Source organism: Bombus huntii, chromosome 7, assembly GCF_024542735.1.
Source record: "Bombus huntii isolate Logan2020A chromosome 7, iyBomHunt1.1, whole genome shotgun sequence".
Classification (NCBI taxonomy): domain Eukaryota; kingdom Metazoa; phylum Arthropoda; class Insecta; order Hymenoptera; family Apidae; genus Bombus; species Bombus huntii.
In genome coordinates this window covers 4,867,722-4,895,092 of record NC_066244.1, presented here as the reverse complement: position 1 = coordinate 4,895,092, position 27,371 = coordinate 4,867,722, and the positions used below count along the sequence as shown (strand labels likewise).

Sequence of the window (27,371 nt, the reverse complement as noted above, 5' to 3'; positions counted from 1 at the left end):
TTTGCCGGCTTCTACACACATATAAAACAACGAAAATATCCAACGAGTCTCAGCTTTTCCAGCTACTATCTGTGTTACGTTTACGTAGCAATAAATAAATGATGCAGGAGCGCAATACAGTTCTATATCAATATAATATAAAGCAAACTTTGTTCGCAGTCGGATCGATTCACGGAACGAAAGATTCGTTCAAGTGCTATTTCTATATGCTTTATTACGTTAAGAAAGTACAATGTAATCGTTTATTGTAATAGAAATGTTGCAAGGAAACTTGTTGCTAGTGTTTAACAAGTATTCAAAGAAGAAATCTCTTTTACCATGCAAGCGTACAAATACCGTAAGTACTTGTTTGATTCGTACAATAAGTTACTTGTCTGGTGCATGAGTGTACCACGAGTGGTGCTACGAGTGCACAAATATCGAAGTACGCGTAATTTTAGATTGAAAAGAACATTTCCAAGTTGTGGTTTCTAGAATTTTCTTTTCGGTTATCCATAAGTTATTTTCCTGTAATCGCGTTGCCTCTTAAACGATACTTTTCATTATACCCGTGAATATAACGCGGCATATTTAGTATCCGTTGTTGGATATTTTAGTTCTACGTTGTCTTATCCCCATAAAGGAATGGTATATAGTTATTATGAAAAAAGTGAAGTACAAATAATCTGTCATATAAAAGTCGTGGATGCTTCAAGTGTTTACTAGCTAAAGAACGATAAACAGAATATTTTCGTGTTCGATTAAGTGTTCGTCTTCGTTTGAAAATTATAGATTCGCATCGCGCATACATATCATATCGTGTTTCGTTATCTAACAATATTTAATGTAATAACGACCAACAGATCTAATCCACGAGGATAAAGATAAACATAAATATAATATATATAATACATATATATAATAGATAATAAAGTGTTCTGCGGTACAATATGTTATTTCGAGTCTTAATATTGGTACCACGGATTTTTCAACTCCTTAGTAGCTTACTCCTTTTTGCAAAATTAATTAAAACTTGAAAACTTTGCTTCGTTCATTGCCATTAGCGTACAATTGTGTAAATGTATTAGAAACAACTTACTGTATGTAGATCAGCGAGATAAAAGGGGGACAAAAATCGTAAAATTACCATAGTAAGCAGTAAAAACACGATCTAGAAAAGCTGAGTGGAAATGGTACTATATACGTACATATTTATTACTACGTATATGAATTTACGCTTCAAATTTAGTCAATTTTGATGTTCTGTTTCTTCGTCTTGTCATATTTTTCGGTATCTTACGACTCTTATAAAATTTGCCGTATTAAGAATAAACAATTTTATACGTGTATAGGAATAAATTTAAATGTATCGCTATACGTGTATCTTATCTTTCAGATACATGCATGCTGTCAATAATAAATGTTATAAATAGTATTATAATTAATTGCAGCGTTACCAGTAACGTTCGTCCCAATTGCACTTATGCAAAAATCAGCGTAGCTATCGTTACAACGGGCATACAATTCTATGATACACTATATGTGCGTTATCAATGGTATCGATAAAAATTACAGGACGTTAGATATTTAAACAAGAAAATCAGAATTTCATAACATTACGTTTAAACAATAACAAGTAGTTGAAATTTTGCTATCGATGTAAATGCGACTGTGAAATGTACGATATTTACCAAAATATACCTTACAGTGACACGTCCATCGATTTCTTTGCTCATTGACATTTCGATTAAAGCAAACAGTGAAATAAAGATGAATGTAATCGACAAACTCGTATCGATTTATTAGAAAAATTATTTGACTCGGAATTTTTAGGTTAGCCACGTACGTGTAAACGAAATATCTTTGTTTCTTCAAATTATAAAATTAATAAGAACGTTATAAACTTGGTCTTCGCAAGAATACGTCGAATGGGAATAAGATCAGAAAAGTCAATCAACTCGCAGTAAAACAAAAGAATCGTATACTCGTTCGTATAAGAAGATAATCGAAAACTAATGCAGAAACTATGAGAAATCTTCTTTGATTCCTGAAACAGAATTTACCTACTTTATCATTACAACTACGATAATCTCGTATTATTCGGTATTCTCATATTTTAATGGAAAACGTAGTTAGACAAAACGCAGAAAATCTTGTACAAAATAATTTTATTATAACAGTCGGTTGATCAAATAATTAGAAAGTAATACAAGGTATTTGAGATTTTTCAAAATTACAAATCGTTATCGAAAAAAAGTATGTGAAATATTCAAAATACACCTTACTGTTATGAAAACAACATTTATTTACGCAATATTATAAAGTAAAATGCAATAACACTGCTGGAAGCATAAATAAGGATCAACATCTGAATAATGGGACATATATATGTATGTATAGCTATATCAAGCAAAACGAAGCTTCAAGATACGTATATATATGTGTATATATATATATTTTTATATAATATATCATACACAATATATTATATAATTTATATACACACACACATATATATATGTATGTAATATGTCTGTACCGCACAATTTTCTAGTGCAGAATTTCCTTCATTATTTACGACAATCATTTTCATCAACGTTATCTTGCATCTGACAAAATCAAAAACGAAAAAAGGAAAAAAGAAAAAATGAAAAGAAACAGTAACTTCGTTATAAACAAGGGAAAAAAGTTCAAATGATGTGTAACGCGAAATTTGAAAATTAGTTCTGCAATCTTTGTATGTTTGCTTTCTGTAAAAAAGAAAATAATTTTCAGTTAGACTCTCTGAATTAAAAATTAGCTGCCCCTTTAAATAAAATTGGAATTTAAGTTGTAAAGTTGTTACGTACCCGTCTATATAACGTTGTAATTATTCAAGTTATCACTAAAAATCAGAATAAACAATTTCTTGCGGTTTCTCAAATTTAATCGGCCGATAATATGTCAATGACTGATCCCAGCCTCGAGGTGCCGTATTATAATTGGCTAAGTTGTGAACGCTAGCGAGTTTTGGTCCTGTATAGGTATCACTTTCGTAAAGCTTTTTACCTGAAAATGAATAGATTAAATTTACAAAAATTATACATTCCTCTTCGATCGCTTTTGTACCAAACATGTAACTACGGAGCAGTTTGAACTATACACGAGGGCAGACTAACAAAGTTTTGCCTCCGTTGTGATGTTTCAGAATCCAGATAAAACAACTTCTTTCTAATCGTACGATATCTCCACTTCGTCGTAGCTGTGCTGGCATGTGCATTATTAAGCATTTTTGTTAGTTTATCTCGATGGGAATGCGTGTTCGATGTGAATGAGTGTAACGACAAAAGATGCAATTCAACGCTTTGGCTTTTCAGTGGTTCCGCGTGTACCATACAGTCAAGACTTGGCACCTAATGATTTTCAGTTTTCGAAACTAAAACAACACTCGAAAGATTCGCGTTTCAGCTGTGACGAACAGGTGGAGTTTGCCGCGAAGGAAGATATGTAACTTCAAAAGTAAAAACTAAGAGTTTCTTTTCACTGTTGTTTCGTCAAGACGTGTCCCAACGTTCGTTCCTTTCATTCAAGCGGAGGCAAAACTTTTCGATATTCTCTTCGATCACTGTCAGCAATATCGTCATTGGATTTTTCCACGAGTCAAATACCAAGAAACTGAAAAAACATTTACACTAACAAAGATAGTACATTGATATTTCCAGAGATAATACAAATATTCATTGCCCGTGAATGGATAGAGAATAAACTAGAATTAATGAAATACTTTGAAATAAAGTCCCGATATTTTTAGTATCCTTCGGATAGAACACAAGCTTTAAACGCTATTCTAGAAGCTTTCCTCGACAAATAAAATATTCCACTTTTACAATTACATGTACGATCTAAGGTAAAACTGGCTATTCGCTATTTACTGCCCGGGATAATATTTTATCTAGCGTTGGTAGCCCAAGGATGAATATTCGCGAAACAGGCGTAAAATATAAATAGTTAGTTGTTACAAGAAAGTAGAAGCGCATGCGAGTTAAACTTGCCTACATCCGAACAGATGTCAGTGAATTTACAGTCCGGCGAAACGCCATGCAATAAGTTGTCGAGAACAGGTGTGCTGCGCAAGTGCTTAATAGTTTCCAAAATATCTTCTTGGGAAGCTATCATCGAGAGTAACAACGACTTCGCTTCCACAGGCACTTCCGACTCTGTATTCACAAATTTCCCGTCACCGTTGTTGCAGAAGTTTTCTACTTCCTCGGAAGTAACAGATCGACGTCGACTGGAACACTCTTCGCGATACGTCGACGAATATTCTTGATCGCCGTTCATCATACTCGAGGACTCCGATTTTTCTCGGTAGATTATTTCTTCGCTGTAATCGTTCATCTGGGAGTCGGTTTCGTCGGTCGTGTATTCTGTATCATCGGTAGACACGTAACCATTGTTACAGTGGTCTTGAAGCTTTACGAGTTCCTTGTATCTTTGTCGCTCGGTTATTCTGCGTTGTAATCAATTAAAATGATATTGCAATTCCGTGCGACCAATGTTCAGTTAAAATTCAATAAGTGAAACTCTATTCCGATAGAACAAAATTAAATTAAAGAATTGAGAATCGCTTATACCTTTGAACAGATTGGTAATTTACTACTGGTAGAACATTATGCATAAATAGTATAAATGTAGTATTTTACTTATACTTGATGCTTGCAAGCATTTGCTTATTTTTACGCGTACATGTGTGCAATCATATTTCAATGTGAGATATTACAAGAACGATTAAAACGATGAGAATGGCATCAAGTTCAAAGATACCAAGAAAGCACATAACGCGCGAATCGAAAAGAAAACGTTGTACAGGAAATAAAAGGAAAGAGCATCGAAATTTAAATGGCATTTTATCTCACCTCCTATGTTCTTCCTCGTTGTTGTATTTAACGGAATTTTGCGTGTCAAAAAATCGCGTTATATCGTTATCGAGAGGAGATTGTCGTATAATTGGGATAACCTTCGGACTGAATTGTTTGTATTGCAGAATCGGTCTACATGTTTTCTCGAACTCTTGTATCAACTGTTTGACCGGAACCGGCGTGTACTCGCTCTCTTCGTTATCGATTTCTTGCCGATTATCCACGAACTTGCCCTTGTCGCTAATCGTGCTCTTTACACACTCTGTGATCCGTTGTTCTTTCATATAATTTTTCATCTCTTTGTTAGTAGCGTGCTGCGTGTTAGAAAAATTAGATTTATTCAGCGAAGCTTTGCTATAATTGTGATTGCGTCTGTTAGTAGCGATCGATGATGTATTCTCGTTAACGCTATTCCTGCCGTGATAGATGTTACGTTGTTCGGTATCAGGTTCGAAAGTGATTCGACGTGATTTCTCAACTATCGACGATCGAGATTTGTCAAGAGGGAAGTCATTGTCAGTGCCAACGGCTACTTCTCTCAGATAAATCTTTTTCACTTCGGTCTGGTGGTTGCACTCTTTACCGTTACATCGATATTGATTTCGGCCTGGAACGTTTGCAGGAAACTCTGATGGTTAAAACGTACAAAACTCTGCTTCGTTTTTCGATTTCTAAGACATTTTCGGTTAATTAGATTCGACGCCTTAACGTTACCGAGAATCAATCGTTTGACACGTAACTATAACCGCTTAAAAAAGTTTAAGAAAATTGAGCGTAAACGCGCTTTAACCCGCGTCTAGTTAGCTTTGATCGGTTGGCACCGATGTACAAATAGTTGTTTATTTTAGATATACAACTAAAAAGAACGCGGCGGTAGTTTCGCATCGATTGAATAACATCGATGTCGTTTGCCAATTGAAGTCATCCAGGTTGTTGAACCTTAGACAAATCTCAAGCAGACGCGTCTAACATCGACTCGCAGGTATGTATAGAACACGTTGATCGTTTTAATGTCTTAGAACGAGTTTTTTTAGTCGGCTATATCGTAATTTAATCTGTAGAATTGCATGGAAAGTAAAGCAAGATTGAGAGAGTAGAAGAGCTTAGACAGACCAGAAATAGATACGAAGTAGTTTACCTCGAACTTAAGTCCTTGGAAATTGTTAGATATTTGCTCATGATGCGAAAACAATTCGAACAAACGAGAAAATAGCGTGGAGCGTTGCCAAATAGAAACGAGCCAACTAGATTGCGTAGTAGAATAAAGAAGATATATCTTTGTTCGAAAGTTGCGTACCTGTTGCAGGTGGATTTGTATCATCTAAAGACAAATCCACGGTAAAAGGATTATAAAATGATTTTTCAACGGCTGGCTCAGGTACTATAGATGTAAGAGGAGGTAGAGTTGTAAACTTCGAACTGCCATTCATCTCCTATTAATTGAAATTCAATTTCGTTTAACGTCTGTTTCGTTTATTTTAACGCGCTATGTTGTTTGCAAAAGTATAAACCTTACCGGTTTACCCGGATACATTTTCGGCATACCAGGAGTGCTCGGTATCTGTGGTTGATCTTTGTCTACGACCCATTTTTCAGATCTTTTCCTACGTTTCGCAAATATTTCAGCACCTGTAAATCGATTATACACATTGAAAAACGATGTTTCTTCGAAAGCGTAATAGAACATCATTGATTCGGACAGATCTAACGATATAAAACCGTTAATACGTGTAAATTACCACGGCCTCTTTGATTGTTTAAATCGCGAACAATATCAAAGAGTTTCTCAGGGTTCTTCGGTATTGGTTCGATATTCACTTCTTCTCCCAAAGCTTGAATACCGTGTATATCCAACACTTTTCCATGTGGGTTCATCATGCATTTTAGAGGAATTTTCTCCTATCGAAACAACATTTTCAATTAGGTACAGTTGTGCACAGTATTGATATATTAGCGAGTACAATGATATTATGGTACACATATACATATATGATTTCGGTTTGTTAATGAGAAAAAACAGAAAGGAATACTTTTGCAAGGAATATATCGAAACCGTAGAAACGAGCGTTCCCTTGCATATCTACATTTCGCTAAACAGTTTCATTTTGATAGATATTTCAAACACAATTTACAGTAAATATTCGTAAAATTACATGTCACATAAACAGAGTTGTAGAAATATTACAAACAAGAAAGTTGATCTCTCGACAGATCGTCTGTTAATTTTTTACGTGAAAGAAATTCCGCATTAATCAAGTAGGTATAAAGTCAACCGCGCTAAAGATAAATTTAAGCAATTCAATACAATCTTTAAATTTGTATTGAATACTATATATTTGTACAGTGGATTTGCCAAGCTACAGAAACCAAGTGGAAGTTACTTTGTTGTTTTTCACGTTTTTAGATCACCGAATGTGCAACGCAATTTTTTACATTTCTGAAATGTAAGAATTTATTGATCACACAGCGAGTAACGAATATTCGAGGTATATACGTATTTAGCTGATATATCTATCGAAATGACGTTTGTTATTTCATCATAAACGTCACGAAAAGTATGTATGTAAAAATACGCACTGCAATTTCGAACACACACCACTTACTCTATGAACAGGTATCAAAGGCTCTTCTGCGTCTTCTACACCTGTAATTCATCGATTTAGACAATTGAAACAAATTTTAATAAGATTTATAGATATTCGCAACGTATCGCGCATAGGTGTGGGCTGAAAGGGGGTGTTGTTCATCAAATTCAACTTATCAATCGTTACACGCATATACGTACAGTATACACGTACTTACCATTGCCGTCGTGGATCCATTTGACCGATCGTTTTTTTCTGTTCACATACATAGATTGACCTTTACTTTTCATATTTTTTACATCGCTCAACGAATGCGAAATTCGTCGGGCGAGCTCAACTTGATCCTCAACTGTCGGATGCGACGGCGCATAAAAATACGAAGACGCAAACATTTTTCCTACGTGCAGAAAATTTTGTATATTTATTATCGATTATAACACGACGACTTAAAGATATTACGTACAGTATAAACGTTATCTGTTAAAATTTAATATACGAATATTTTGTATCTTTTTGGCAACTTACTATTTTTGGATTGCATAATTCCCTGAGAATCTGCGGCGGGTGTGAGTAATTTCTGCAAATTGACCGGTGTACTTCCATTGCTCTCCTTCGAAATAAAAGTAAGTCGGTTTAATAAAAATATTGAAAAATAAAAAAGTTTATATAAATCTAAAAATGGTTTAAAAAGTACTGGGGAATATATAAATACAATAAGAGTAACGTACAGTATAATACATTACAATAGTATTATATATATAGTATGTTAGTATATAGATCTGTGTTAGTATAGAGATCGCTAATTGTTTGGAATTCTTATCATCAGATTATATCGAATAAATTACAACGAAAGCAAACGTTCGCTTTTCCTACTTTAAGTTTCTGTCCCGCCTATTTAATAGAAACTTCACATTGTTGACAGTTGAATGCGTTTTAGCTAAGTGAATGCATTCTTGGCATTTTCCGTGAAACCTTGTTGCAAACAGATTTTTGCATAGTGCACATATTATTGTTTTCACAATTCTTACTTTAGCGCAGTTATTCTATATTAATATGCATTTCATATAATATTTTAATAAAGGTTACTCATAAGAAATTAATACTTTGAATATATGTATAATAAAATGTATGATTAGTATCAAAATTTATAAGAGTAACTGATATTACATTTAGAAATATTACAACTAAAGTTTGATACATAGAGTTATTCCTTTGCAAGAGATTAATTAATTATTTGTAATTTTAATAGTCTAAATGAAACTACATATATGTATATATACTGTATATTCGTTAATCCAGAGTTACGCATCTTAAAACGTACATATCTGATGAAACGAACTGCATTTGTAATAGAGTAATTTTAAAGAGATAAAATGGATGTAAACAAGCTGACGAATACAAACTGGGCAAGTTTACAGAGCCACGGTCACAAAGTTATTATAGGTTAATTCCATATTCACTAAATAGTACGTATATATACATGTATAAATATTATCCGGAAAAGTAACCATCAAATGTCTCGCAAGTACGAAAGAATCTCGTTTATCTTGAAATGTTAATCGTTAGGCGATCATGTTTTGTAATACAAAATAAAGTGAATATAAAGTGAACACAAAGTGAGTATAAAGAGACAAACGCGTCTGTTTAAATAACAAATGAATATTCTTAATCCTAAATAAATAAACTTTCCGAAAAATTCTAGTTTAACTTTACATTAAATAGGGCAATTTATGAGTCGTAAAATCTTGATTGCTTTTGTGATCAAGGCATAAAACGTAATTTGTCAATGGTAAAATGTAAATAATTTGTTTCCTAAACTGAATTACTAAAACGGCGTTAAGTAACGTACCTTTGTAATAGAGAAAGAACGAGGAACAGAGGAGAAAGAGAATTCAACGTAAATATTTGTAAATGTATCGCTTATCATCGCTGTGCTTAACACGAAGCTAATTCATATTTAAAGAATCAAATATTAATTGCTATTATTAGTCTTAAGAATCTTATCCGTGGTGCAAACATACCAAAGACTTAGTTTCAGTGATCATAAGGTAAATACAATATACATACTCACCATATCGAAATGCAGTATTTTCGAAGTAAGATGCTCGAGAAAGTTCCTCTTCACAGGATCGTGCCTATCAGAGGGCTTAAAACCACGGGAACGTATTACAACATTGTCCGCGGAGACGCTTCGTTGCAGGTAATTGTTTCCTTGTAAATTACCGTAATTCACACTGTACTGGTACTCTGCATCCTTTGAATTTTCAGACGCGACTCTGTACGAACTGTACGTGTTGCTCAAAACGTTCCGCTTCGTGTTATTGTGTCTGCCGAAATGGTAACTGTTTAGTCTGTTTTCGCGCAAACCGTTCAATCTTCGCTATATACTTTGCTTTCTTATAATAAATCGATCTTTGAAAATCAATAGAATAGAAAATATATCGATATTACTCTCGTAACTACTTTTGACGTAGTTTCACTGTCAAATGGAAATTAAATTTTAAAGCTTCATTTCTGGTACGAAATAAACAATCGTTTTTTTTTCCATAACGAGTGGTAACGTAAATTTTAAATGATATTATTTTGACAATTGAGAAATATAATAACGTATAAAAGATTATACAAATCATAAATACCATAGTATATAATTTGTACGTATGTTTAAAACGAACGTAATAGCACTTTCTACTTGAAATGTTACTTAACTTAAAATATTTTAGTACAAAGATCGGCTCAATGGTTCCGATTAATCAAGACACAGCGTACAGTTAGTAAAATTATGCGTAATACGTATTTATAAAAGAAGAAAGAAAAGCGAAACTGTGCAAGATTCAACGAGAATTCATCTCGTAAATGATATTATTTGAACGAAACGTCTTTCAAGAAATTAAGTATACAAATGTAAAAAAAAGTATCGACAACAAATCCGATGTATATATATATATATGACATCGGATAAATCCGATTTCTTATCGAAGGAAATTGGTTCTCTTCCAAGCAGCCAATTAATTCCGCGTTGCAGTATTGGCAGCGGTACAATAAGGTTCTGTGCAAAAGAAATGCTAAATTTATCTGTTGTAACGTAATACGCAGTAACAGTTCGAGCGTTTGCGTTCGGGGTATACTACCAGTGCTGTATTTATTAGAAAGCAAGTTAATCGAAAAAATATTTAGACAAATCAAGACTAATTGTAAACTTAGAAGAAGTGAATCAATTAATATTTATAAAAGCTCAAATATCGTAGTATAAAATATAAGGTAAGAGTCGAAAGAAAGTTGTTAGTAGAAGATTGTAGATAATTTAGTCGTAAGAAAAATAGTTTTATCAACGCTGCATTCGTAAATATAAATGTTAATTAGAATTTATTAATATTAACGAATGACCGATAAAGTACATCCGTTCGATTGTTTCATTTATCGTCGAACTTTTATTATATTTCGTGTTTGAATAATACTGCATAATTTTAATTCCGACTTGTATTTTTTTACAATATCGATACGATAGGAAATAATTAAAACGAATTACTGTATTTCTATAAAACCTATAACACGAATTATTCTCAATTAACGTCAGATGGTAATTCCTTCGGAAACATGTAAAAATGTATTTGAGACGCTGTAGAAAATTTTTCCAATTTAACGTCTTTTATAACTTAAAATAATATTACCGTGTTAACATTCTAACTACGAATAACGTGATCGATCTGTTGCTTTAAATAGATTATTCGGCAGAAGTTCGAGTGTTTTAAAACTGAACGAATTATCGAAGGGAATATCCCCACCGATCGAAAATAATGCTAATGTTCAATTCAAAGAATTTTTTATTGTCAATTATATGTGAAGAACAAATTTTCTACGATTAACGATATTACTTATCGTTTCTTAATATTATGTAATTAAAATATTTTTCCACTATCCTTAGGAATATAAAGAAATTTACCAATGGTTGACGTTAACCATTGATACTTAAAGTGATATTATTTAAAATTCCGTATACTTCAGACTTTAAAGACTCCAAAAAAGGGTCTCAAGCGATACGTTGCCTGTTTAATCATCGAAGCATCGCACGATTAAGCACAGTTTGTCTGAAATTACATTTCCGTCGCAGGATATAACCCAAAACTTTCACAAAAAGTAAGAACGCGATGAGAAACTTTTTTTCTCGCTAATTTTCTATTTCTTCCTAATTGCCTTTCGAAAAGAAAGAAGGAAATGAAAATTTACTTATCGAACGGTGCCCTCCTCATTTCGACGATCTATGCACAGTTCGCTCGTTCCTTTCCTCCTTATCTTGAGGCGGTTTCCCTTTTCGCGACAATTCTTTTGCGAATTTACGTAACCCGCGAGCGTACTATACTCCGAACGAAGTGGACTGTACGGAAAGTGAACGAATCTCACGACGAAGGCTCCCTCGCCATGAAAGACAAAATCGCATCTTACAAAATGTTCCCTGGCACGCACGGACTTGGCCGGTTAGGCACACACAACCGCGGCAACTTCGTCAGCGCGGCACTTAGTGGCTAGCGGTCACCAGCATCGTCCGGTACTGGCTCATTCATGCCCGAGACTTATGGCAAAGAAACCGAACGCGGAACAGATATTTATTTTTATATCAAACAGATTATCATAAATTTCTTGCAAACGTGACGGAAAATTTCACGCTCCAGCTACATCGTTCGATAAACATTTGCTTTTTTTTCGATTCACCTACATACGTAACCGAATCCTCTTCCAATGGAGTCGCCCAAATGCTCAATCGTTCGAAGGACAAGCTCGATGCTTGGTCAAGCTTCCCTCGTCGCTTCTACCTTTGTTTCTTAACAATCGAAACACTATGATTCTTCTTCCTTCAAATTTTTTTTTCTTATCTGTAACGTTCACTTGAATGAATTACTGCATAAGCACAGGATGCTTTATAATAGCGCCTAGCCGTCGCTATACCAACTTCCCGACTGCCTTGAGTCGTCTTCGGTAAAAATAGACTATCAGAAAGCGACACCTTAGAAATCAGTGGCTGTTGCTGTACACCACATAAGTTATAGCACCTATTCAATACCGTCACAATTTCTCTTAAACAATTTTATCACTTTATCATAATAAACGTTATCGATATGCAATAAACGATAGAAGCCGAAAAATTGCCTGACGAGAGATATCTCGGATAAATGATAATCTGTTTTTCTATTTGAAACGGCCGTATGTTAAACGTCAAATATCTATCTCGTAATAAAATTTATACCTAGAAGATTGAAATATATCTTTGGAATAATACACATTTAAATTAATAAAAGTATATTGTTGTTAACTTTAGATTAATAATCACGTAATTTTTTTTTTCGTTATTTAGAACTATAAGAACATTTATTATACGATACATTGAATTCTGAAAAAGTATTACTTCGTTTATAAAATTAAAACTGATATCTATTTATTGTCATATACATGTAAAATTAATTACATTTAATCCCAATCGTCACTATTGATATCTTGCACGATATCTGTATTTTCTTTAGGTAGGTCAATATCCTTAATGGCTTTGCTAACTTTCAGCTTTTTCCTTTTTGGTCTAGAATGTTTCTCATCTTCATCAGACTTTCTCTCATCGGATTTTATCCTCATATCAAATTCACTCTCATCGCTGCTTTCTTCTTTATCTTCTATGCCTTTCTTTAATTTTCTGATAGTTGGTAAACTATATTCAGCGATATCTTCGTTCTTCGTAAGTAGTTTAAGTTTCTGAGATTGGTGGATTTTTATCCAAGATTCATAGAATTTCGATAACGATGTACCTTGCACTTTTATCTTGTTCTCCCAGTTCGTTATCTCCTGCATATTTTTTAAATCAATTGCGGTTTTATTACGTTCTGTTTCGATATATTTCCTGTTTTCCGCAATTTTATCTAACAGCTGTTTCATTTTTCTACAATAGTTTGCTATGTGACATTTCTTTAAAAATGCCTTTAGCTAGAAACAAAACGAGTAAGCGTGTAAAATTTCCGTTCGAAGTGTCATATTTGCATTAATATGAAAAAAGTTCGATTATAACGAGTGAATTAACATTAATACTGTCAACGTTCATTCGATAAAAATAAGAACATATAGATACAGTACGTACTATTGAGTTCTGAAATGTTTATGGATATTACCATGTTGTGTATATGTAATTCTTAAATTTCAATATGAGTATCAAATCAGTGCTTCAAGCTTTTAATATCTTCATTATCTACTATGTATATAGTATACATACTACAATTATACTTTATCACTTCATTAAATGAAAACATCCATAATTAACAACGGACAATATTAATTTTAGTTTATTTATAGTATAATAGTATAATTTCGTTTATTTAATTATACCATCTATTCAAATATAAATAATTGACTTACCTGTATTATACATGGTATATATAAATCAGGAAAATATACTGTATGACTATCTTTAGCAGCACTCTCTAGGATAAGCTTATATATTGAATCAATAACATTGTCTTTAAAACCATTTTCTTGTAATTGGGATTTGGACATCCTTAAGATACAAATGAAGGGTATTGGCTTCATTGATACTGCCTTATGTTTCTTATTAAAATCGTAGGAATTTAATATCTGCAAACATAAAGAATCTTATAATATACAAAAGATTTAAATATTGTTATAGTGACGTCAATTATAGATGGATTCATATACATTTAAATAAGGGTTTTAAATGAAAAAAATGGAAAATGTTTTTGTTAAACGATGAAATTAGTGCTTCCAACTAAATATTTGCATTATTTATCAAAATAATACAATTGATTCCTAAAATTATTTTTCATCTTTTCTGACAAAATACTTTAACACATCATACCTCTAATAAAAATGGTAATACAGGTATAAATTTTCCAGTTTCTCTAGAAATATCTATTAACATTTGTAAACAGTGAAATCTCAGGGGATAATATTGTGGCGTTGGTATTACTTTGATAGTTCCTATGATAATCTGTAAATACATAATACATGTTAAATACTTGATTGATAAAAAAAATTATAACATTGAAAATAAGAATACACACTTGTACAAGAGGATATAAAAGTGAATGTAACATGGAATCACTTTTTGATAAATTTATCAATTCTGACCAAAATCTCAATGAATTTATGTACTGCCAATTGTACACAGCTTGAAAATGTTCCTGCAATGCATTAGATATAGATTGATTTATTAATAAAACACAATATTAACAGAAAAGTATATATAGTATTTTACTGTAAATATTATTACCTTTTTTTTTAAAGTCATAGCATTTCTTAAATGAATAGCTAGCTGTCTAATATATAAGAAAGCGTGATTGTAAGCTAAATTACTATCAAGCAAATATATTTCAACTAAAGAATGTCTCATAAAATTTATTGCAGGTAAAGTTGTGAGGGATACAAATTTAGAATTTTCAACATATTTTACATACATCGTCTGCAACATATTAATATAAAAATGTTAACTGTACCTCGCTATATTTTTATTATATATATTATAAATACCAATATAGTATTAAAATTCTATTTTTACCTTAAATAATATTTCTAAAACAGATTCTTGATTGCTGGTCGCAATACGTAATATGCTCAAAAAAGAAACAACACGCACAGACTCTTCCCCAGTTGACCAAAATTTCAACAAAATCTTCAATAATGGCTTAGTTAATGATGAAAATGACTGTGTATATGGTAACATTTGATGTAAATGTTTTAAAAGGATTGTGAGAATATTAGACGACGTTACATTTTGTAAAATCTATAAATAAATACACATATATAGCTACAATGATTAAAATCCACCATGCTCAATGTTTAAATAGTAGTAATGGTATTTACCTTAATTAAATCTGTTAAATATGACTTGAGAATATTTTTTACTTTTCCAAACCGTTTAAGCTTATGAATGTGAGGTTGAGTTTCCGAACTCAGTTTTAAATAACGCTTAAATGCACCCGGTAAATACAGTATACACAGTTGTACAACTTCATTAAACACTAAAAAATATTTTAATTGTTGAAGTAGAAAATACATTTATTCGATATTAATATTGAATGCTAAAAAAACCAACCTGCACCACCCTCTACTTTATATTGTAATAATTGTGGATCAGCAGATTCAGCTACAGTGTGTAATGCGGCATGGAAAGCTTCTACAGCACATTTAATCGTTTTAGATGATCTGGAAAGTTATATACAGACGCATATAGTACGTATATACAAACTAATGCAACCAGTTTAATTAATAGTGGTATAAAATGATTTAATAATATAAGACAGTACTTGTCTTTTTGAATGTCTTTTTGCCATGTTTTTAATAATTTCAATGTGATTTTTCGTTTGTCCCTTATTTCACTACCTTGATCCATTTCATAATCACTCTCATCGCTAGCAACCTGAAATTTTATACATATAAAATAATATTTTTCTATCCCCTCTTATTTTTTATATCAAATAGTTCTGGTTTCGTTAATATATGGAGATATTTCATTTTCATACCTCTAAACGACTACTAGGTATATGTTTTGTATCTAATTCATTTAATGAACATTTATCATCATTATTAATATCGTCATCCTCGTCTGATATATTAAATTCTAAAAGATTTTTATCATTTTCTTTTAAATATTTATAAAACTCAGGATCTGTATCCTTCAATCTCATTAAAGACTTCTTATGTTCTACTGGATCCATGTCACTTTCGCTACTTCCAGCATCATCTTCATAGGTATTTTCACCTATCGTATAATATATAAAATTCTGCATAAATAAAATATAATTTTTTGCGACTTCTGAAGAAAATAAAGTAATATCTTTTTTCAATTATATATTACATATATTATATGTTTTATAGATATCACCTTTTTTTATAATATATCCAATGCATAAGCTTTTTCAAAAGCTAAGTACGTATAACACATGGTTGCAAAATATGTTAATGATTAAAATTAAACCAAATTATAGTATGTTATATTTTTCAGAGATGTTACACATATATGAAAAAAGTTCTTTTTGCACATTACTAAGGATACTTAAGTACAAAAGATACAGACACTATGTCTTTATAGTTAATTACCTACAGCACAGAAAATTTTTACTTGTTCCTTCTTTAAAGTTATTTAACTTACACAAACATTCGATCAGAGTCATAACCACAAAATAAAGTATCGTTGCAAAATCATTATTAAAAAATTGACACAATATTTATAATTTAATATACGCAAATTATTCACGTGTCACACACGTATCGTCCTTATATAATTCAAATTTAAATTCCCTTTAATCTCACATATTTTGATATATCTAATTTTCATGGATTATTCATAATTATAAATCAAAATATTTATCAATGTTTTAAAGTAATTGTTTCACCCATGCCCAAGTTTCAAATGTATCTTTGAGGTTAATGTATGATTTTGGATATTTTGAACCAAAATCATATAAAAACGCTGTTGACTATTTACTTGATTTAATTGTTTCTTTCATTCATTAGTACCTTGTTCATTATTATCATTGCCATTTATTTCGTCCTCAAAAGTTTGATTAAAGAAGTCATCCATAGTTGCATCTTTTAATTGCTTTCTCTTCTTTGTAACAAGTTTTTTTGTTTTTCCCTTCACAGATTTTTCCTTTTTTATCTTCATCATTTAACTGCAAGCAGAAACGAGCTAAACATAAGTTTATACATATGTACAAATGAATGTCAAGAAATAATATTGATACAATAAATATAACCTATAAAACTTCTATTTCTATTTTCTTAGTTTGATATTATGTTCTTATAAAATATATGATACGTACCAGAAAATGAGAATACTGTTTATTTATGTTATATGGTATTTTTGGTTTTTAGATTAAAATGTTTACGATTCTAGCTCGTTTTAAACATTACTTCAACTTCCCACGTGCATAACTTGGTAAATCAATAACACAACATGTAATATTGGTAATTGTAGGTATCTGATGTAACTTTTGATGTTGATAAAATAGAAACCATCCCTATCATCAAGTACTTTCAATGATCTTTATCGACTGGACGAGGAGGTATCTTTTCAAAAAAATCTTTTTTCTAAAATTATCATCGCAACAGAGATATCTAATAATACATCTTCAATACGAATAAACAATAGAAAAAATAAATAAATTCATTTTACGAAGGACGGGAAGTAATTATTTATTACCTCTTTGCACTTGTAAAATTATTATTCCATTCGAGTTCGCCTAATGCAGATGCATTTATAATAACTCGTAATATTTGAATTAAAAATTAAGAAAATTTACTACTAAATGTTTGAATTATTATATCGATAATTAAGATGTCGTACATTATTATAATCTGTATATGTGTTTCAGGCAATCGCTATGTTCACAGGTTTTGTAAAATCTTGTTCGCAAATAACATGCTTGGTTCCTCAATATACTCTTCTATTTTAAGAAAAAATACCTATATTTTAACAATTATTTGCTAAAGAAAAGAAGTCTTAAATAACTTAGTAGTAAGCAAATTCATTGCGTAACAAACTGTAGAAGAAATAAATTAACAATGTGCTGTGCACACTACCTAAACAATATTAGTAGGGTCATGATCGCGATTACCACCAACAGGGGATACTATCGATACGATATAATTTTTAAAACATTCGACTAAATAAAGAAAGCGACAAACAATTCTTATATCGTCATTACGGTCCTTGAATTTGACGTTCATAGACGTCACTTCCCATAGCACACTGAAAAATAAAGCGTATCGACGATAGATAATAGAAGAACCGCGTGGTTAAAATATATGCAATGTTTGCCGGAGAGATAGTCGAATCTACAGCGTTATCGTTAATTAAGAAATTAGTATGTAACCGATTGGCCGCTTGGAGCTTCTATTGCGATTAAAGTACGTAATGATATTATGGATGTTTAGGACACAGAATTCAACGACATCTATAGAAAATCGATTGCTTCTCTAAATTTTGATACAAAAGAATTCACTTGACGCGGACCAATTGGATATTTTCTAAGTAAATTCTTCTGTGAGACACTCGCTCTAACAGAAAAATGAATAAGAGAAAAGATTCACAATGCGACTAGAAGTTGTTTCACTTGACGCAAAAGACAAAAGTTTGTTACATTTATTCAAAAATATATATTTTATAAGATATAAATCTTTCGTTGTTTTGCAACGAACGTGACAAATGTAGTTGAAATTTAAAACTAAAAGAAACTAGATACACATGTACGTTAGCAAATATTAATTTATCATTTTTAATGTATTTTCGAAAGCCGTTTGAAGAACGTAAATCTATTTTACATTCCATTTTACGTACGTATATCCTTTTCTGTTTAAAAATCAATTTTGAAGTCGAGTTCAAAATGAGAATATCAACATCTTATAGTAACCTTATTCGTTATGTGCGATTAACCGAAATATTAAATTTGGCATACGAAATATACAAACAATCTTGCATATGGCAGTAGTATAATTTATTGGTTTGCCCACTCTTGCGAGAATAATTAATGCGTGTTATGAAACACCCTGTCTGCCGCCAATGCAGCGTCTGACACGCTGAAGGTTTGCATACAGTGGTGTATCATGCGTTTTCCTACTCTTATAAATTCTTCCAACGTATCTTTTATGACATCATTGTTTGTCTGTAATATCGAAAAAATCATGTAATATTGAAAAAATGAGAGAAGATAGCGATTTATAACAATCCGTAAAGTCTCTTATCGTCTTCGTTACGTTTTCAAAATATACAACATGCGCGTAAACTTATATTAGTTAATTATTGTTTGTATGTCGATTATGATTTTCAGAAAATATGGCAAAAAATGTTTGTGCGATTAATTCTTCCCTCTTAAACCGCGTGTATCTTTTAATCAACGTTCAACGATCTTAATTACAGTTTAAATTTGATTCAAGTGAAATTTAAGCTGTAAATTAATTAAAATTAAATTAAGTTTGATTAGCTTACAGTAAATTAGTGGTTACCAATGTACCGACACCATAGCTTTCGACGAAAATCAAAACAATATTTGTATCAAAGAATACGATAAAAAAGGAAATCGATACATGTTTAAATTACATTACTCTATTGGTAATGTTCGCTTTTAGATGTCCAATCCAATAGATGACACAAACGTCCAATAGATAAACATTCGTTGATCACTTCGTTAATAATACGAAGAGCTTGCGATGAAGATGCGACGTGTTGTGAAATTAAGACGTGTCGCGGAGTGCAGTTTAATTCCATTCAATCTTTATTTTTAGCAACCATCGATATATTTAGCATAGTTTAATTCGAATAAGATGCTATCTTCATTGTCGCGCCTTTACCACATACGGCCGTGAAATAAACATCGCGCGTACATACTCACGTGTCCTCGGTTAGCTCGAACTTACATATATAAACGATACGTGCATTCAGTTCGATGACTAAAACAGAATCGGATGGAGTTGTAGCGCTTCACTGGGTTTGCTTTGTTTCGTCGTTCAACAGGAATTATTTGAACATCAAAGTGCAACGTACTATAGCATCGAACGAAATGAATATTTCCAAGGCTGATTTGATCGATCAGTTAAAACACACAGGGAAATTCTGGTATCTTGTTAACCCCTATGAGACAATTTTCGAATTCCCACACGAAGTTCCCGATTATCAGCAGCAGGTAACCATATTTATATTTTATAATAATATAAAGCGCGAAACGCGTCTTTTTTTTTACCGTTGATGCCGCAAAATTATTTATATAATCAACGAATAGTAAGTTTTGTATATTTTTACGTTAAATCTTAATATGGTATTCGGTAAAGAAGACAAAATTTCGTATATCGCGAAGTTTATGTAATAATACGTAGATACATACGTTATCGATAACACTGTAACAAACATAAATATTGCATCAATTAAGATAAGATAAATGTATACGTAGGTATGGTTACCATTTTTGGTCCTTATCGTATTTGAGCATATTATACTGGCCTTTAAGAAGAAAAGATTCCGCTTGAACGATCAAGTGACTTCCTTGTCTCAATGGATATTGCAAGAAACTAGCCGGTAAGCATAGGTAACTTTTGAAATGTATCCGCAATTACCGCCCATTGCAATTAAGAAAGACAAATTTTAAACATTGGTACGATATTATGAAAATAAAGTGCAACGATAAAATAAAATCTTTCTTTATGGATTTCAATGGTAATAAAAGAACCGTCCTGTTATAGTTACGTATATCGTTTTAGGAATTACAAATTTCTTCGTAATTATCATATATAAAATATACCGATTTACAACTTTTCGATAACAGCATCTGAAACATTTCTATTGGTTAACAAGTACATCGTCGAATACGATTCTTGAAGATAAACGCGAATAATTCAAGCTTAAAAGGCATCAGAAACCTTTAGTAATCGTACAATTTAATTTCATATTTGCTTAAATGTAGATATAGTAGCACGATATAAGATACGAAAAAAGGCATAAATTCTTAATGCGTATTTTTAATTGACACGGTACTTGGTACAAAACGATGTATGCTTTTGTATGGTCTAGTAATTCTTAATACTAGGTCCAATAATCGCATCAACATATATTACCTGTCGTCTTATTCGAAGTATCATCGTATATTTCGACCGAAAATCGCGATCAAACTTTGCAAATTAATAATGACACCGAAATGAGTTCGACTCTTTTTTATAAATGAATTATCTCGACGATGAAGTGGGTGATTCGTCTCTAATATCTTCAACGATACCTTCCAGTACTCTCTTCCGTGGTGCCGAATATTACGCGTACATCGTAATTTACGAGAGATGTCGCTGGTGGAATCTGCCTTGGAACTCGCTATGGACTTGGTGTATCACTGCCGTGGGGGTGGATTTCTGTTACTATTGGGTTCACCGCAGTAACCACGGTTAAATTCCTATCCAACCATGTGTGTGTGATTGTCCATCCTCTACTTGACAAATTTATTATAGTGTTTCTCGCCCGTTTACAGAGATACACTTTTTATGGGCTCAGCATCAAGTACATCATAGCAGCGAAGAATTCAATCTCGCGGTTGGTCTGCGGCAATCCATCTTGCAACACTGGTGTAATTTCGTAAGTATCGCTCGTGTTACATACAGATATGTTCCACGCTACGAAATGAAAAAAAAAAGGAAATTCGATGTTTCGCATATCTGCGTACACATTGCGTTTTTTTTTTTTATTTATATGTAAATGAACCAACAATGAATGAAAGAATTTATCAAACGATTTCAAAGATACATTTGGCAGCAAAATTGAAAGATCTCGAAATTTTTGCCGAAAAGGGTATGGATCTCTGAATTGTTGTGATACTAAAAAAAAAAAAAAAAAAAAAAAAAAAAAAAAACAAGCAAAGCGAATTTACTTTCGTTAAATGTATTTTGCCATTTATATCGCTTATATCGTTGTAGACACTTTTACACTAGTCAGCAGGATGGACAAGTCAAGATACTGTTTTTCTCAACGATTTTACGGAACTAAATGTGCCTTCGGAAATTGAACAATCATTTTCGTGACTCAAATCGCTGTAAATGCGAAGATCGAAAAGTGAAAAGTTGTAGTATTTCCCTTAAAATCAATTTATTCTCAACAAGGTTGAGGTTACTAGAGGCTTGATTCTTCGAATTGGTCCTAGACAGATTAACGTACGATTTTTGTTCAGGAGGTGAAGATATATTCAACGAAAATTTCGCGATGCTTTAATTTTGCTGTTAATCACATCTTTGTAAGTCACATCTTCCTGAAATATCTAAAACATATTCTATCGATATGACGTAATTTTGTAATTGTAAATAAATAATCTTGCATAAACGTTATAACGTTATAGCATAAACTTTCTCTAAAGATAAAATATCGAGTATATATATACAATATGCAAATGTGCAATTGTGCAAATGTACAAAAATGTTATTCCACGCTATATTATAGAGATACATGTGTGTAATCTGTTTACAGATGTTATATTTACCTCTTGCATTATTTATACCGCCATCGCATTTCATCGTACATAATCAGTTTAATTTAATTTATCAATTATGGATTCACACGACTGTCATTGATGATCTTGGACCGTTCGAGTTAATATTCAACACACCAAAACATCATCGTGTACATCATGGTAAAGGACAGATGGGTTTTATATTATATTAAATGTTATTGTTAATAATCATTATTACGATTATTATCAATTATAATTATTATATATCGTGGATAGGTTGCAACTTATATTGCCTGGACAAAAATTACGGCGGCGTTCTCATCATATGGGATAAATTATTTGGAACATTCGTGCGAGAAAAGGAAAAGGAAGAGATAATTTATGGCTTAGTTGTTAGTGCTCAATCTTTTAATCCCCTGTATTTACAGGTAAGGTCATATTTGTTTAGACCATGTCTCTTTGTTTAACCGTTAATGAAACGAACGATCATTCTGTTACATAAGCTAACAATCAGTTATGTAAATATGCGTTCGGTTGACATGATTTCAGAGCTAATCTACATTTTAATGAACTGTAGTAATCCATACTTTAATTCGTTCATTTATAGATTAATTTGTATATCGAATATTTTCAATTGCATCGACATGAAAATTACAAATTAAATTATTTATGCTTATATGTAATTTACAATAATTTTGCCTCTAATATACTAATTCATGTTGTTTATAGCAATGCATGTTTGTTCGATATACGTTCAGATATATTTGGTCCAGTATATGTAACACATTCGTATATAGCATAACGATTTCATTTGTTAATATAAAATATAATAATTTTGAATTGTTATAGACATTTTACACTGCAGAATTATTTAAAAAGATTACACGGATGTCAACTTTTATGGACAAGTTAGGTGTTATCTGGAAAGGTCCTAGTTGGTTTCCAGGTATTCCTCGCTTAGGTCTGGATAAATATAAAATTAATGTAAGTTTTATATTTTATACACTTTTACGTTGTTACGACTACATTATCATCGGTATTACATATCGTTACTGTTATTATTAGAATCGACTCACAAACGTATTTGAAAAAAGTACCATCTCCTGTTGTACACTGCATTATTTTCTGATTACCAACAATATTTTATGAATAATTCAACCGATAGAAAGAGAATTAGATTGTATGAAAGTACTTGTATGAAAGTAAAATGAGCTCGCTGCAAACGTTCGGACGCATCATTGAATAATATTTACGAATATATAATTCGCTTTTAAGAATACTAATGGATTTATGTAATTGGCATATAACAGCGAATGCCGATATGGCACAGGTACTAGTTTGAATCACCAACAAGACCACATAAACCGGTTTGGTTTTACTATGGGTATTCTTCACCACACGATCACTGAATCTCATAACCATGAATACATTTATTTCAAAGCACGTTTATGGTAATAATATCATTGTCGTTATTTCCAATAGGTTACATCTAGGATTAAATATGATAATTATATACCGCAGTGGCAAAACATTTACGTAATTATACACTTTTGCCTAGTTGTTTATCATCATCTTCAAATATACGAGGAAACACAGGTGAGCATCGTAGTAATTTAAATATCTTTGTTTCTTTATATGCTCAAACGTTGTACTTGTCTATTTTTAAAATATTAAATACTTTTCTATATAGGATTTAAGGACCATATCATCAGGATTTATCGTTATTAATAATTTGCTTGCTCTTACCACTATTGGTTTGTTATTCGATAAATCAAAATATGCTGGAATTTTGGAATTCATTCGATGCCTTATTTATTTAAGTTTCTCCAAAATATATTGTTCCATAAATTTATATATCTATTATGTATATGTAACTTCGTTTTGCATTTGGATTTTACATTTTCACCATACAGTAAAATCAAATTTTATAACCGTGGCAAGATATAGGAATCAAACTAATGTTACGGAGCATGATGAAAATATTTACACATAAATTCTGTATTTACACTATATACGATTATTCTGTCTCATTGATATTTATGTGATAAATAATACATTATTCGATATCATTGTTGTACACATTTCACAAACAATAAATATAGTGGAATATAGAAATTAAGTATTTATTGATATGACCGTGAAGGTTTATCCATAGTTATCCTCGTTTGAATAAAAAATTAGCTATATTCTATACATAGGCATATTCGCAATTCTACAAAACTTTTTCACAATTAATATAGAAGTATATAGATAATGAAATGTCTTTTGTATTCAGTATTCGTTCATTTCAGAGTATTATATGCTCGTTTCATAAAAATGTTGAATAAATTATTCTACAAGCAATAAGAAAATAACATAACTTTTTGAATACGATTAATATAGTAATCAAAAATATCATGTATATACTACCATATATATACTGTTGTTATATATGACAAAAATTGTGGACCAGATCTATAAAATTTTGATTTATAATAATCAGTTTTCTACCTGAACTTACGTCATTGGTCTCCTTTAAATCTTCGATCCATTGCGATTTTATTTCAAACAGGTTCCCTTGGTTCCTTGAATTCTATAGAAACCACAAAAAAATAGAACTTTTTCTTACACTCAATGTACTTGTTTCGTCATTGCATAATGAAAACATTTGGCAATTATTAACAAAGCAGCTCGTCGATTTCGATGATTTCCGAATATGTTCCAGATATCGACATTTTGAACAACTTTTCCCTATGCGTGTAACCCCCACTCGGCCTTAGTTTCTGAAATATACATTGGCAAAAAGATTGTCGGTACCGCTGCAGTGAATCGCGTGTGTAATTGTGCGTGTAATTGTGCATCTGTGGCGGTGTACGCGTAAGTATTGCCGGTAGCCTTGAGGCAGGCGAGTACAACAACCGAACCAACAAATACAAAAACCAACCTAAACCTAGCTCTTATCTTTCGTTTATAATGCGAATGGATAATGTTCAAAATGTTAATTTCTACAACACATTAAAAAAATCATCGAAATCGGAGAGGTGGGTCCCTTTATAAATAATTACCAAATATTTCTTATACGAAATTTTATGACAAAGTATTCGATTGGATTGAAACATTGGAAGCTCTAAAATTCCTGAATTATTCCTTCTTTTACGTGTGCAACAGGTTTAGATAGCCGTTGTTCAAAGTATGTTTAGAATGCGGGATGTGAAGCGTTTAAACGGCATTGTTAACTCGAATATATGCCTTGCAGCAGATTGTTCCGCAGATAAAATTTATAAATAGTTTTATGCGCTTACTTAGGTATATGCAAGTATTGTACAGGATGTTACAGAGAAGAAGTTACAGGATTTTGCGAATTTATAGTAATCATCGTTCCCTTTTCGTGGAAAATCAATTTGAAAGTTAGAAAATATGTAAAAGTTAAAGAGCATTGTACTTTTTCTTTACGCGTGCGAAAAACTAAACCAGACAGGATGATTCAAAATATATCTGCTGTATGTATTTAAAAGTAGAGCGAATCTACTTGCGATTAGGTAAATGGGATTATACGATTCCAAGTAGGATAGATTATAATTTTTGTTATGTTTATTTTTTACGAAATTACAAGATTTCGAGTTACAAAAATGTTAGAAATACATTCAATTACCTAAAAATCTTATGGTTTTCAAATGATCCTAAGTATAAAAAATCACATCTTTTAATTGATATTTATGTTCATGTTAGGTAAAACAATGTGAGAATCGAACAAAGTTCATAATTCACTCCTGTTTGCTAGAACACTTGATACTTACTTACTACAGAAGACGCTCGAAGTTAACGAACTTTGATACATCATTTAAAGAAACGATGAAATAGCGTAACACACATACAATCGCATGAATAATCTCTGAGGAACATAAATATTGACAGTCTTCTGATTTTTATCATTATCTTTGGTATTATACACTCTCGATACGTCGGTGTATACCATAAGCGAATACGTCAGGCTAAAGAGTATCGACATCAAGTTATGAATCATGATTAAGGAAATAAATATAAAAATTGTGTAACGATAGATTTCTGCTGAAACTAATATGGATAAAAATTATGTTTAGAAATCAAGTCAGCGACTGATAAAAATAATAAAGCCATTAATCGTTTAGTAATGAAACTATAGCTATTATTAGTAAGTTAATGTAAGTAGTATTATCCTGTGATATCCCATTTGGGTCTAGACGCTCCAACCGTACAATAATTTGCATAATTTCTATGTTTAATACAATTAGTTCTCAAATAGTTTCTCTTATTCCTTTCCTAAATGATACAACAAAACGACTTGCCAATGTTATATAACAAAATTAAAAAGTATATTCTTAAAATTTTATAAATTTCAAATTTATGTTTTTGTTTCTTCTTTTTTTTTTTTTGACAATCACATGCAACAGATATCGTTATGAATTTATTTATAATCGTAAATATTTATCATGCAATGGATAAAGAAACGATGTAGAATTTCAGAGGCAAGTAAGTTACTTCCATTATTTTGCTTTTTTATTTCGTTTCACTTTTTGGCTATCAATCAGTTTTTGTTATAGCTCTTCAAAATCGAGAACATATTCATAGGCATACTTACAGAAAATACAGAAACATATGTATGTGTATGTGGCGTGTGAGACAGGCGAGAGAAGATGTACGAACGCTTCTAAGAGCGATGATTTATCTTTAAATAAAGGATGCAAGGAACTACCGAAAAAAGGCCTTCGTGAATGTTGAACGTATCTTGTATTTCTTCATTGTTTTCTTCATTTTATTTTACAATATTTTGTTAGTTGCGCGTATGACTTTGCGTTTATTAATTACCTTACGTATAGACGAAGTTATTGCTCTATTATAATTGAAGTTCTATCAAGTATGTTATCCAAGCAACTATCAATTGCGATGAACATTGGGGTTTCAATAAATGATGATATTATTTGGTT

At 31.6% G+C, this 27,371-nt stretch overlaps 3 protein-coding genes across 6 annotated transcripts; 1 reads left to right on the top strand and 2 right to left on the bottom strand.

Annotated features, from left to right (window-relative positions):
* The first annotated feature begins 74 nt into the window (after positions 1–74).
* LOC126867484 (alkylglycerol monooxygenase-like) lies at positions 75–27,371 on the top strand. Of its 4 annotated transcripts, none has more exons than XM_050621964.1 (10): positions 75–337; positions 19,965–20,133; positions 20,398–20,522; positions 21,224–21,375; positions 21,460–21,563; positions 22,446–22,608; positions 22,705–22,856; positions 23,278–23,412; positions 23,911–24,024; positions 24,119–27,371. In XM_050621964.1, the coding sequence occupies exons 2-10, from the start codon at positions 20,011–20,013 to the stop codon at positions 24,419–24,421; spliced, it is 1,371 nt and encodes a 456-aa protein (XP_050477921.1). In that variant the 5' UTR covers positions 75–337; positions 19,965–20,010; the 3' UTR covers positions 24,422–27,371. The 4 variants fall into 4 exon arrangements, with proteins under 4 accessions (XP_050477921.1, XP_050477922.1, XP_050477920.1 ...); XM_050621963.1 differs by lacking the exon at positions 75–337 and adding an exon at positions 9,796–10,720; XM_050621965.1 differs by lacking the exon at positions 19,965–20,133.
* Positions 2,131–12,163, bottom strand: LOC126867472 (uncharacterized). The gene is made up of 12 exons (XM_050621942.1): positions 11,687–12,163; positions 9,534–9,789; positions 7,988–8,072; positions 7,680–7,859; positions 7,481–7,521; positions 6,617–6,776; positions 6,394–6,506; positions 6,175–6,310; positions 4,875–5,484; positions 4,011–4,468; positions 2,829–3,027; positions 2,131–2,729 (listed from the first exon to the last, which is right to left on the bottom strand). Exons 1-11 carry the CDS (start codon positions 11,707–11,709, stop codon positions 2,864–2,866), a joined length of 2,226 nt encoding a protein of 741 aa, XP_050477899.1. The 5' UTR covers positions 11,710–12,163; the 3' UTR covers positions 2,131–2,729; positions 2,829–2,863.
* LOC126867473 (nucleolar complex protein 2 homolog) lies at positions 12,861–17,434 on the bottom strand. Its single transcript, XM_050621943.1, has 12 exons — positions 17,275–17,434; positions 16,970–17,124; positions 15,973–16,211; positions 15,757–15,869; positions 15,546–15,655; positions 15,314–15,471; positions 15,009–15,233; positions 14,724–14,912; positions 14,515–14,634; positions 14,310–14,441; positions 13,853–14,068; positions 12,861–13,426 (listed from the first exon to the last, which is right to left on the bottom strand). Exons 2-12 carry the CDS (start codon positions 17,118–17,120, stop codon positions 12,923–12,925), a joined length of 2,157 nt encoding a protein of 718 aa, XP_050477900.1. The 5' UTR covers positions 17,121–17,124; positions 17,275–17,434; the 3' UTR covers positions 12,861–12,922.

Excerpts from the sequence above, each read along its gene's own strand:
- LOC126867472 (XM_050621942.1), bottom strand. The coding sequence starts at position 11,709 with ATGAGGAGGGCACCGTTCGATAA. Across the intron at positions 8,073-9,533 it reads AAATACTGCATTTCGATATG|GAGAGCAATGGAAGTACACC; the intron begins GTGAGTATGTAT and ends TTTATTTCGAAG. Across the intron at positions 5,485-6,174 it reads TACAAATCCACCTGCAACAG|GCCGAAATCAATATCGATGT; the intron begins GTACGCAACTTT and ends CAAACGTTCCAG.
- LOC126867473 (XM_050621943.1), bottom strand. The coding sequence starts at position 17,120 with ATGATGAAGATAAAAAAGGAAAAATCTGTGAAGGGAAAAACAAAAAAA. Across the intron at positions 15,656-15,756 it reads AAAGACATTCAAAAAGACAA|ATCATCTAAAACGATTAAAT; the intron begins GTACTGTCTTAT and ends ATAACTTTCCAG. Across the intron at positions 14,442-14,514 it reads TTTTATATCCTCTTGTACAA|ATTATCATAGGAACTATCAA; the intron begins GTGTGTATTCTT and ends ATGTATTTACAG.
- LOC126867484 (XM_050621962.1), top strand. The coding sequence starts at position 19,897 with ATGACTAAAACAGAATCGGATGGAGTTGTAGCGCTTCACTGGGTTTGC. Across the intron at positions 21,564-22,445 it reads TGCAACACTGGTGTAATTTC|ATGTTATATTTACCTCTTGC; the intron begins GTAAGTATCGCT and ends ATCTGTTTACAG. Across the intron at positions 22,609-22,704 it reads ACATCATCGTGTACATCATG|GTTGCAACTTATATTGCCTG; the intron begins GTAAAGGACAGA and ends TATCGTGGATAG.